Source organism: Apium graveolens, chromosome 7 (genome assembly GCF_009905375.1).
Source record: "Apium graveolens cultivar Ventura chromosome 7, ASM990537v1, whole genome shotgun sequence".
Classification (NCBI taxonomy): domain Eukaryota; kingdom Viridiplantae; phylum Streptophyta; class Magnoliopsida; order Apiales; family Apiaceae; genus Apium; species Apium graveolens.
Genome location: NC_133653.1, coordinates 227034355 through 227046552, shown reverse-complemented (window position 1 = coordinate 227046552; position 12198 = coordinate 227034355). Strand labels below are relative to the sequence as shown.

The 12198-nt window shown below is 31.7% G+C and overlaps 1 protein-coding gene across 1 annotated transcript; it reads right to left on the bottom strand.

The window, feature by feature from the left end:
• Positions 1–3186: 3186 nt before the first annotated feature.
• Positions 3187–11394, bottom strand: LOC141671437 (calcium uptake protein, mitochondrial-like). The gene is made up of 7 exons (XM_074477686.1): positions 10996–11394; positions 10358–10425; positions 8185–8408; positions 7966–8049; positions 6610–6823; positions 4057–4353; positions 3187–3595 (listed from the first exon to the last, which is right to left on the bottom strand). Exons 1-7 carry the CDS (start codon positions 11267–11269, stop codon positions 3380–3382), a joined length of 1377 nt encoding a protein of 458 aa, XP_074333787.1. The 5' UTR covers positions 11270–11394; the 3' UTR covers positions 3187–3379.
• Between the last annotated feature and the right edge of the window lie 804 nt (positions 11395–12198).

The window sequence follows — 12198 nt, the reverse complement described above, 5'->3', positions numbered from 1 at the left end:
TGACAAAAAATAACAGTAAGATATATTTTTCTAAACTAGATATTTGAAATACGTTGTTTTTCTAAACTAGATATTTGAAATACGTTGTTGAGAATTGGGTATTCAGTCTAATTTTTATTTTTTTAGGATATCGGATCTAATTTTAGTTTTTTTAATGCAGATTCTCAATTCTATATATGAGATGCGTTATTTTGTACTCAATATCTATCCGAATAACCACTCTGAAATCATGTATTTATACAAAAAAATAATTTATTATTTTTAAAACCCGGTGCAAGAATGGGTACCCACTTGTTAAAAAAAATGCCAAAGACAAATTAAGAACGAGCACTCTTGTTTTTCATCGATATTTTTTAGGGAGAAAAGTGATAATTAAATTAAAGTCTGCCATCAAAATATTACAATGATTTGCACATTTTAAATTGTGATTTTTTTTGCATATAAGAGTAAATTCAACAATATCTTAGTAAATTACTTATAAATATAATAAAATATTGTGTTCACGCTATTTAAGATAATTTTGTTGTACGTTAACTTTAATAATATGTCTTATATTTGTGCCTTATTAAAAGTAATAATATATTTTAATTAGAATGAAAATAAAAAATAAATGATGAGAGAAGAGAGATGTGAAAAAAAATTAATTAAAGTAAATGTAATAGAACATGTTTAATGATGCCTAAAAAATAAGGAATATGTCCTAAGATTACAGCTAAAATGTCGTTGAGATATTTTTTTATTCAACATGTCTCAAATCTTAACTTCTTGATAAATTTTTAGGACAAAGTGTCACTTGCTCTAATTATATAACTTCATCACATCATGGATCATATTCGCACAGTACAAATAACACATCTGTTTTGTTATATTTTTCGACTATATATACACATTTGACATTATACGCCATTTATATTTGAATGTTAAAATTGTTTCAGTCCATTAATACCTCTATGTAGTTACTAAATTTTTAAGATTTATTTTGGACAATAATTTTAATTTCCTTGCTCTCCCCAGCTTCAAGAAATGTATTGCTTGATTTGCTTCACCCTTGTTTATAGGCGCACCAGAGGAATAGATGCTGAGGAATTTTTCCAGGCAGATCCTCTGGTAGACATGTTAATTTGTTCGTATCTTATATTTATGTGTAGTGTACTCAAACATCAAATACAAAACTGATCTATTTAATATTAGCGTGCCTTCATCGGGAAAATGGATCAAAATGTCATAATTTCAATAAAAAAAATGCCTAAAATATCACTTCTGAAAATTATGGCCCAAAACTGGTTATAGTGTAACGTTTAGAAAATAGGGGCAAAACGTTACATGTTTTGCATCTTTTATTTTTATTTTTTAATTTATAATGTGGCAACGTGACTTGAAGTCAGTTTTGTTTTTTGTGTTTTTTTGTTTTGATTTCTTATTTTATGTTTGTTTTGGTGTATTGTTTAAGGACCCGGAAACATCATTTAATGTTAAGTTTTTCAATATTTGTTTTTATTTAATATTTTTAGAATTTATAAATTATACTATAATTTAACAATTTTTAACATTTAGGATTCACCAATCCTCTTTTAGGTTTTAGAAATATTAAAAAAGAAATTAATTAATGTTATACCGATTTAGGGCCTAAACCCTAATTAAACTAAAGGCCCTAAATCCTAAAAACCGAAAATGTAAATTTTAAATTAAACAATTTTAAATTTAAAAGTGTAACTTAATATAATAATTTTTAACATTTTAGAGTTCACCAATCTTCTTTTGGGTTTTAGAAATAATCTAAATATTTTTTTAATATTTTAGGAGTTAACAATTTTTTATTTAGGTTTAAAAAATATTTTTTTTGAAAAAAAGATGTGTAAAACGTTAGATGAAATAATATTTTGGAATTAAAACGCTACATTTTGGGTGTCAAAACACAACACATGTCACGTTTTGCTTTTAAAAAAAGAGAGATGAGAATCACTTGTATCATCTTGCGTTTTGTTTTTTACAGAACTAAAAAAATAATGAAAAAACTGCAAAATGCTACTTTAAGTGTCGTTTTACACATTATATAAAAAAAATTAAAAAAAATAAAATGTCAAAACACTACACAATATATCGTTTTGCATTTTAAAAAAAATACAAAACGGTAGACGAAGTGCTATTACGAAGTGACATTTCGGGTCATTATTTTCAAAAATAACATTTTGGGCCATAATTTGTATTGAAGTGACATTTAAGGCCAACACCTCATTTTCGTGTCGTGTAAAATTAAATATTAATATTAATATAATTTAATATAATAAATGTAAACATTGGATTTTAGGTAAGAAATATACAAATTTATGTGAAATGTATATATTTAAATTGTTTATCTCTACAAAATTATAAAACTATGCATTATTTTTAAAGTATTTATTGTAAATATACATATTTATATTTACATTTTTTTATTAATATTCAGATTTATTATAAATATATTATATTTAATTATAAAATATCATATACCCAAATGATAAATACAAAATTGACACAACATTTCAATTGTGTAGTATGCATTTCCGTATCGTGTACTTAAGATTCAAACATAAACACTAAATTTGTGTCACAACAATATTTGTGTCGTATGAAAAATTCTCAAGTCTACCTTGAAATCCCCTTGAAAAGAGACATCCTTATATACCTGAGACAAATATTGGCATGATTAAACTATTCCTCAGCAATGCTAAAATAAGCTACTTGCATTAGTCCCCTAATTTTATGCTATTTATTCCTTTCCTCAAATAACAATTGGTGTGTCAATATATTTGATAGCAACACAAATGCAAAAAAATTGCAACTTGCTCAAAGAAGTTGGTGTAACACAAAAGAAAAACAAAAGAGTGGTTTACATGACATTATACACTTCATCATTAGCAAACTAGACAATGTCGCTCTTATACAACTGTACATTTAAGAAGTTGTAAAAGGCTGTGGAAAAAAGAGTACCACCACGAAAATTTACGAAGAAAATTACTGGCAACTAACAAAAAAGTTAATTAATAATCATGACAAGAAAAAGAAACAATGTTAAAAGCTTGCGACTCCATAATTGAGTTTCAACAGTAAGCTATCTGCGCGAGCCACTATATAACTTCTCTGCCTCCAAAAGGTCGGTTATTTAGTGTTGCAAGGTTACATAGTCAGGAAAAGATATTGTACAAATTCAGCAATCTTGATAGTAAATAAACATGTATAACATGAGACATGTTTACATCTTCATTAATTCATTCAACTATGTACATCTTTTCAGCTGAATCAACTGTATGAGTGTTAGATTCTTTTTGCAGCATCATAAAACAGGTTATACATCTTGAGAGTAACGTTAGTTTTTCGAGCTACGCAACTGACTAGTTACCTAAGAAAGAAACCGTGCAACATTAAATTTATCTGTACCATTCCACAAGTGGGACAAAAAGCTCAGCATTCCAGCTTCGGATGGATGACGAATATCCATTTCCCGCTTCTGTAGAACTCTAATGAATTCATCAAAACTTAAGGAACCATCACGATTTGTATCAAATATATGAAATATGACTGCAACTGCATTGTCAGTTAGGGAGATTCCACATACCTGCATTAAGTACAAGGAAAACTTAGACTGTTCATGTGTCGAAACTCAGTAGGATACACTATGTATTTGGTTGCATATTGACTATGGAATTTGGTTGCATCCCTTTCGTTGAAATGGAGCACACTATACTTAGAGCCGGCAATTTCGTACACGACACGATAACACGACACGAAAACGACACGAAATATAATTATAAAGGTCAAAATACCCTTGAGATTCTCAAGATTAGGATGATCATTTCAACTCAGCAGCAGACACTCTAGGAAGCAAGTGATACTTTTAGGAGAAGATTGGTCAAAGATAATACAAATAACCAATCATTTCAACAAAAGTACAAAACACAACCAAACTAGCAGAAGAAAAGAAGGAAAATACTACTTAGCAAAAAAAAAGGAAAATACTATTTTGTTTGGATAAACGGAAATAACAGTATAATGTATCAATCAAAATAGATGCCTTACTTGGGAAGCAGCTCGTTGAAAATCCTTCTTTGTCAACAACCCATTTACTTGCCCATAACTGAAGAGAGCAAGTGAAAAAGGCTGTAATTTCCTATGTAGCTCACAGAAGTTCTTGAATTCCTCGAAAGTTATGTGTAAACCATTCAGAGATGGCACATTGTCTATTTCGTCGACCCGATCAAGCAACTTGCTTAAATGGCTAAGATCGGCAGATGCAACCATTGACAAAGCAAAATCTTTAGCTGATATGCTTCCTCTTTTCTTGTAGTCATAATGAGCAAACTCCAGCCTCGTCATCTTATAGGAAAGAAGAAAAGGTGAAGTTATAGCAACAAAGTAATATCATACAAGAGATATGTTTTCGTAATACAGGTAGCTGAAAAATCTCTAAAATCATCAAAAGCTTAATTAAACCTTTTTCAATGTTAAAAAGCATCAGTTCACATAGCAGTAACACTGTTTTGACTCAAAAAACAATTTGCCAACCAATCCACTCATCTATATCATAGTTAATTATTGTCTATAACAACATTTTAAATTACTAATTTATGAATCACAAGTGCAATATTGAACTTAGCCCATTTAACAAAAAAACAAAGATTAGGTCGATTACCAATACATTTATCTCAACTTCTTAAATAGTATTCAAATTTCTTAGATTCAAATTTTCTGAAGACTTTTTGTGTATATTTAGAAAAAGAAGCGGGATAATCACAGAATATGTAAAACTTAGAAGGGAACAATGGTGAATATCTCGTATCCACTATGAACAAAATATGTACTTGTAGCTTATCTACCATATTTTACGATTTATGTACACAGTTGTACACTATTCTCAAGTTGGTGCATAGATGTCTCTCGGCCAATCAAGAAAACTGTTAGAGCATTCTTGCATTTGCATAAATATGACCATTACATATAATCATTTCACTTTACCAAGCAACTCTTAACATATAACTGTTGACCTCTAAAATGTCAATTAATTTCAATCACAACTGACCAGATATTAGAATATTCATTTCCACATTAAAACATCAAGAAAATCAAGCCCCGACTAATGAAATGAAGGTCTGACTAATTGGGGATTACGAACACTCAGAAAGATGGCTCTAAAATTGACAACAGCATACTTCTTGTTGAGCCCAAGCAACAAATTCTCTTAAAAAAGATAACAAAATTAAGAGGTGAACAAATTCTTGCTTTATTAGCATCTGCATAACATTTAACACCAGGGCAGGCGACATCTGACATAAATAAAATCATTAGGGAAGCTACTCCTAATTGACTTCTGATGTTATAGGACAGAATTTAACAAGGATTTTATGGACTTGTAGAAATATTAAAATAGAAATAGATAATAATAAGTAATAACCATAGAAATCCATGGAATTTGTAATAAATCACAACCCGACACAAGAGATAAGTTTCATATATCTAGTAACCGATTTTATATGCTATTGGGATTACAATACCAATATAGAATGCAAGGGGCGGTTGCTTCATGGTAAATGAACCGGCTTAAAGGGACTTGGAATTTCGAACCTTGTTCCATGTACTTGTGTTTGGCTGAACAATTTGATCGACAGAAATGAGAACCCCCTTACCATTTACTTAGCATATTATTCCCTACATACTTTTCAGAATTCTAAATCCCTACATACTTCTCAGAATTCCAAATCAGAGTCTCATAACTATCTATACCCCTCATTCCCAGTCCCGTCAACAATTCAAACAGCCTCTAAAACCTAACTCGGCTAGGATAATAAGATACTAAATTTCCTCGAAAAATATTTCCGAATAATAATAAGGATCCTGGATTCACACAAGCGTCGGAAAGAAAAACATCAAATATTTCCCCATTAGATACAAAGATTTTTTAAAAAAAAATAATAATAAACATGGTTCTCGCCCTTTGTAGAAAGAACCATGCAAAATCGAGGTACTGCCATCATGAGAAACTCCTCAAAATAACAGTCAAGAAACTTCAGCAAGAGAATTTCTAACACCCCCATTATTAAGCTAGACGATGAGGGGAATTTCTATGTAATAACGAACTCAATAAGACCAACCTCGATAATATCATCAACTATCGACTTCACTGGAAGCCTGGAATGACTGCAATATGAAACCATGAACTGTAAAGAGATTTCCAGCTACTCAAGTAAATCTTAAACCCATGGTCCAGACACCTCAGACAATGTTAAACAACCACATTATCCACATGCTACTATTTGGCATCTCTTTATTTGCAACATGCTCAAATTATTTCTACTTCCTCTTCTTATACTGTAGCATATTCCCTTGAGTCCTTGACCATGATTATCAATTTTCGGAACCTGCTATATAATTTCACAGATGACATGCACCCCCCCCCCTCCTCAACCACTAAAACTGGAGTATAGTTTTGAAAGCCCAACTGATCTAAAAAGCCATCTATATATTTAACAAACATAAGCAAAATAAGAAGGGCTGCAATGATTATAACAACTAAGGTTTACATAGACTAATTGTTTTCAACAAATATGGCAGTCATAAGTTGGAGATTTTAAATACCTCATGATGAAGATCATCTAAAAACTGGATAAAATTGTCATGTTGCAGGCGCTTGTTTCCATCTTCTCCAAAAAAGTACTCTACCAGGCCTCCATCCTCTACAGAACCCCCAACTTTCAGTCCAGCTCGAAGTCCATCCCTATGGTTTGCCCCTTGTCTATTATGAGCTCGCATCATGGCCATCACCTTTTTGAATTCTTCTTTCTCAATCTCTCTTTCAACATCAAATAAAGTCAAAACCATGAGAAATATCAGAAAGCATATTTCAAGAGAGAGATTGATACATATAAGCTTAAAACAAAATGATCCCTTTAGAGCTACTTGTTAGCATATGAAGATTGAATGAGAACTCCCACATTATTCATCACCAAGCTTCTCAATATAATTTGTCTACCGTTTAGACCCAAGCATGAATAGATATAGTTATTCTCATTGACAAAAATAAACATCTTACATTTTATGACCAATAGGATCTCTAACGGAGAAAAAACTAGATACTGAGACATAATTATCTATTGAAAAGAGGCAGGTATGAAGCACACCAGTCTCAAATAGTGGAGAATGTTGGAGGATGACTATAAATGAAATAAGATTTTGTGAGACCTGGTGCTGAGATTTCTATAATATTACCACTCTTTTCTAACAAAAACTCATTGAGTTTCCAATTTACTGGCATATGTACCAAATTTTGATTGTAAATTACAAATTGCTCTCTTACATATTGCAATTCTTGAAATTGGAGGTTATAATGGGTCAGGTTGACAAATTTGTTCAAACATCAAAGTTGGATATTTTTTGCAGATTAGAGCGAGAATTAAAGAAGCTAACAAGCTATTGACCTTATTTTAAGTATTGGAAATAATCATCAATCAGATAAACACATTTGTTCAGAACTAATACACAGAACAACCTTCAGCTTCCATCAGTTAAGATGCCTCTCTATTAAAGACTAACGGTAGTACGATGCGATGTAAGACATTAAAGACTAACGGTAGTACGATGCGATGTAAGACATTAGACATAACTTTCAACACTTTTTGACATGATAGCGATTTATTTTAATCACATTTTTTTACTGTTTATATTTTATTCAAGTATTCAAGGATCACCTGAAAGTGCAAAGCGAATATAACCTGAATTAAAAATTGCATATTATAAATTATTAAGTACTAAAAGATCTTTCCAAACTGCAAGCAAAGTGCAATTAGAATTTCGAAGCTAAAAGTAGCAAAAAGAAAGAGAGGCAGTACAGGAAAAGTATAGCATTTGATTATTAATCTTCGTAAGATGTAGATGTATACGTTAGAAATATCACAAAAGATCACAGAAAATTAAAGTTGAGAATTTAATCCTTACCCACTCCCGTCAATGTCAAACATTTTAAATGCTACCGAAAAACTCGACTCTGGTATGCTGAGCAGTGTGACAAAGAATATGTACCTACCACAGAAAAAGTATGGCATATAGGTAAGCTTCCACATAGAAAGATAATTCATATGAGGAAACAGGAGATCATGACAACTAATATGCAGTATTTAAAGGAAACCAACTACATAATGAAATTTTTTGGCTCACTCTTTAAAGGATATGAGCCCATCGTTGTTAACATCAAAAAGCATGAAAAAATCTGAATGGTCACAACGTAAATCCCCAGGACTTCTCTCCCCTCGAAGATATCCGTCCCTAACAAGGTGCGATTCTGAAGGTGGGAATACAGGAACAGTTGCACGCATTAAATCTGCAGGTGTCATAAGAACTTCTCCATGGGGGCTTTTGAATGATGCAAAATACTCGAACACCTATAAAGAAATTTTTAAGAAGAGAAAATTAACAAATAAATGAGTACATGAGTGTAAATGCTGAAAACTGTCAAGTAAATTGATATAGTACTGGCCAAATCAATTTAAATGCACCTTCTCACCTAAATGTAGTACCTTAATACAAAAAAAAGTCCACCCAGGACCAAAAGGACTCTTTCATGACCAGCACAAGGATCTAGCGCTTCAATTTAAAGTCCGGTACAAATTATTTGAACTATAAATATATTAGACTTACATTAAATAAACGTCCAGCTCAACTGTACATACTAAATCGAAATACACGAGTTTACGATCTCTTTGTAAAAAGGTATTACATGTTTTAGAAACATGAAATAAGTTCTAAGCTTCTTGGTCATCTCTATAACCAATATATCTGCATTTTACGGAGATGACTTCACTACCAAGCAAGAAATGAAGGATTTCTAACACTAATTTGATTTGTATGTTGATTACTACACTCAATTTACATTTACCATATTAGTACCTAATTGGCGGATGCTTGTGGTAATGAGAGAATGAGGCATCATGGATTGGGCTAAGGTACCAACTACCAACTAACCAATTCTGGGTAATGATGCACAACTAGTTCTGATATTACAGTAGTGTTTTAACTCTATATCATTTAATTTAACCCAAGTATATATAATAATCTTCGGGGACAATTCTCCAACTCAGTCAAGCACACAGAGTCATCTAACTACGAACAATAACTACGAACACCACATTGCAAACTGCCTATGCCTGGACCCGAAAACCTTAAGGGGGCCTTGGCTGGGGCTAATAAACAAAGGGAAAGGGAATTTCTGGGTTCATTCCCTTTGTTTTGGTTTGTTTCACAAAAAATTATCATTTCATTCTCCTTATAGTTTTTGGTTTACCTAATATTCCTCAAAACTCATTCCCCAATTCCCAGTAGGTATTTCATTTCCCTTTTCTAAGTTCTTTTCATTTTCAATTATAATTTATGTCTTAAATTATTTTAAAAAAAATAACATGTAAATTATTTTTAAATATTTAAAATAAGTTATAATTTAGATTTTTAAAATAAAAAATAATTTTGATATAATAACAATATATTTTTTCATTCCGTTTCCGCATCAAAACCAAACGGGTAAAACAACTCAGGACCATTCATTTCCTTTCTCCTTCTTTTGCTTTCTGAATTCTATTCCATTTCTCAGGTACAAACCAAAGCCCCCTACTTTGACACGCCCAATACCAGACAGTAGTTCATTTTCTCTTCCTACTTTATAAACTCAAAGTTTAGAAAAACTAATTAGGTTATATGTTTAGCAGATTGGATATTAATTGAGGTCGAGGATCCATCCTTTACATGAACAATGTCAAGGTCCGCCCAATTATCACGGGTTACAAACAAAATTATATGACATAGAACTCCTCCTTCCCTGTCCCATTACCCATCAACTTCCACAAGTCAGATTCATCTCCTTAGGAATATTAAGTAGTTTCTTAAGAAACTGGTGTGTTATCCAGATAAAGTATAAGCATAAGCAATAAGATCACAAACAAAATATTGTCATGTTCATCGGGCTTGATAAAAGTATGACTATCTCAACAATCTCTCATTAATAAAATGGTTAGTTGACCTAGATTGTGACATTAACTGACACCACCAAAAGGTTCCATCTCAAAAAAGATTTAACATACTGCTATATTTTCAAGACAAAGCATTTTTTAAGCTCTTCCATTTTGTCTAGGAGAAGGATTTTGAGATGGGTACACAAGATTAATTTCTCTTTGTCGGTCGCAAAACAAAAATACAGTTGTTTCTCACTTTAAATCTACACATAATAAGACATCTTAGTCTTCTCCAGCGACTTCCAGATCATAAGTATATAGTTCCCTTCCCTCAATTATAAAGAGTGAAAGACTGAATTTTGTTGTCTAATGAATTAAGGCATCTATACCTTCTCAGGAGGACTGCGCATCCTTATACGTTTCTCATAGTTGAAGAAGATTTTTTTCCGATAGGCATCTGAAATGGAAAAAGGGTCAATCAGATTAAGATTCTATTTCATCAAATACTAAAAAGCTGATAACAATAATACATTGAAGTGGGGGTGTGCTTTTACAATAATGCAAGCCCACACAAAAAATTCTGATATGTTCCTTCCTATTCTTATGTTGCTTTCACAAAGAGTCGTAAGAACCCAAAAGTACATTTCCATCTTGCAAATCAACCAAAATTAGATCTCTCAGCACATATATTACTCCGTTTTATAAACAAAGGACTCAATACTAATCATAAGCTTAGCAGGCCCTTGTTTCTACCTACAATCCCAACTTCAAATGCACATTTCCTAATTCTGAAAATTAAACATTTGACTAAAACTATCATGTATAAGTATTTTTACTAATTCAATAATCAAATATAACAAAATACCAAATATAGCTTCCTCATTGCTAGTCGATATAGCTCGATTCAACTAGGGAAAGTCAAAATACTCCAGTTTCATGAGGACGGAAGGCCTATAATCCTAATCGGTTCCACAATGACAACATACACACATATAATGAATTAATGAGTATAAAATAGGTTAAAAACCTCCGAAAATGAAGCGAGGAGTTGTAGACTGAACAATACTATCATCAATTGAAGCTTCATCAGTGTTATAATACGTATAAGCAGTGTATGTAATGCCAGAAGTGATCGCGAGTCCCGAGAACCATCTAAGCGAGGAGCTTAGGTTTTGACCTAGATTAGAGTCAGCAATATGAGGCGTTTGTGTTGCGGATGTGAATTGACGAGCCTGAAGGTGTCGTATTGCGGTTAATCGGCCGATCACCGGCGAAGTTCGTCGGAGATTTGACCACGACATGGTTTAGTAATGTTTTGCTTGTGAGAGAGAGATTGGAGAGGGTCAGATAGAGAGAGTTGAGAGTGGAAGAGAGGAATAGGATAGAGAAATTTACTAGGCACGCGTGGGAGACTTTTCAACTTGTATTGTCTCCTACTAACGTCTACTACTACAAGGTTAAGAATTTCTAAATGAAATCAAAAACCAATTTAGGCCCACTCAAATCTATATTTTTATATTATAATAACCGGAATAAAGATAATTTGGTTCAACGGTTTGGTGCAAAGATAATTTTCTAATTTTGATTATTATAAAAATATAGATAAATAATGTTATATATCTAATAAACTACTAAATTATTAAACTACTACTAAATATAGTATACTTATTCTACTAAACTATGAATACAACTTATCCTATTATTAAAAGATAAAAATAATAGTGTTACATATCTGCTAAACTACTAAATTGTTAAAATATTAGAAATAGTCTATTTATTCTACTAAATTACGACCACATGTTATTCTATTATTTTTATTATAAATTTATAATCATTATATATTTATATAAATATTTTAAAAATATAATATAACTTCATAAATAAAAATTTAAAATATTAATGAAAACTCGTGCATCGCACGAGATTTATGTTAGTATTTTTAAGCGAGACTATGCTCAACACAAATAAAGTAGAAAAAATAAGGAAAAAAATTAGGATTTGCAGGATGGGCATGGGGTGTTGCGTTACTCTGAAAACACGAGGGAGGGATTGTTGCGTAATCCGCAAACCAACAGAGTCGAGCCGAGTTCTGTCTGAGCCGAGTCGAGTTTAATTTATTTTTAAAATAAGCCGAGCCGAGTTTAATAATCGAGCGGAAAATGATATTCAAGCTCGGCTCATTTATAAACGAGTCGAGACCGAGCCGAATACGAGTTTGTTTACGAATAAT

What these genes read in the sequence shown, in the direction of transcription:
- LOC141671437 (XM_074477686.1), bottom strand. Translation starts at nt 11,269, where the DNA reads ATGTCGTGGTCAAATCTCCGACGAACTTCGCCGGTGATCGGCCGATTA. An exon ending in TGCGCAGTCCTCCTGAGAAG is followed by an intron (nt 8,409 to 10,357) that starts GTATAGATGCCT and finishes ATTTCTTTATAG; the next exon opens with GTGTTCGAGTATTTTGCATC. An exon ending in TTCAACGAGCTGCTTCCCAA is followed by an intron (nt 3,596 to 4,056) that starts GTAAGGCATCTA and finishes TACTTAATGCAG; the next exon opens with GTATGTGGAATCTCCCTAAC.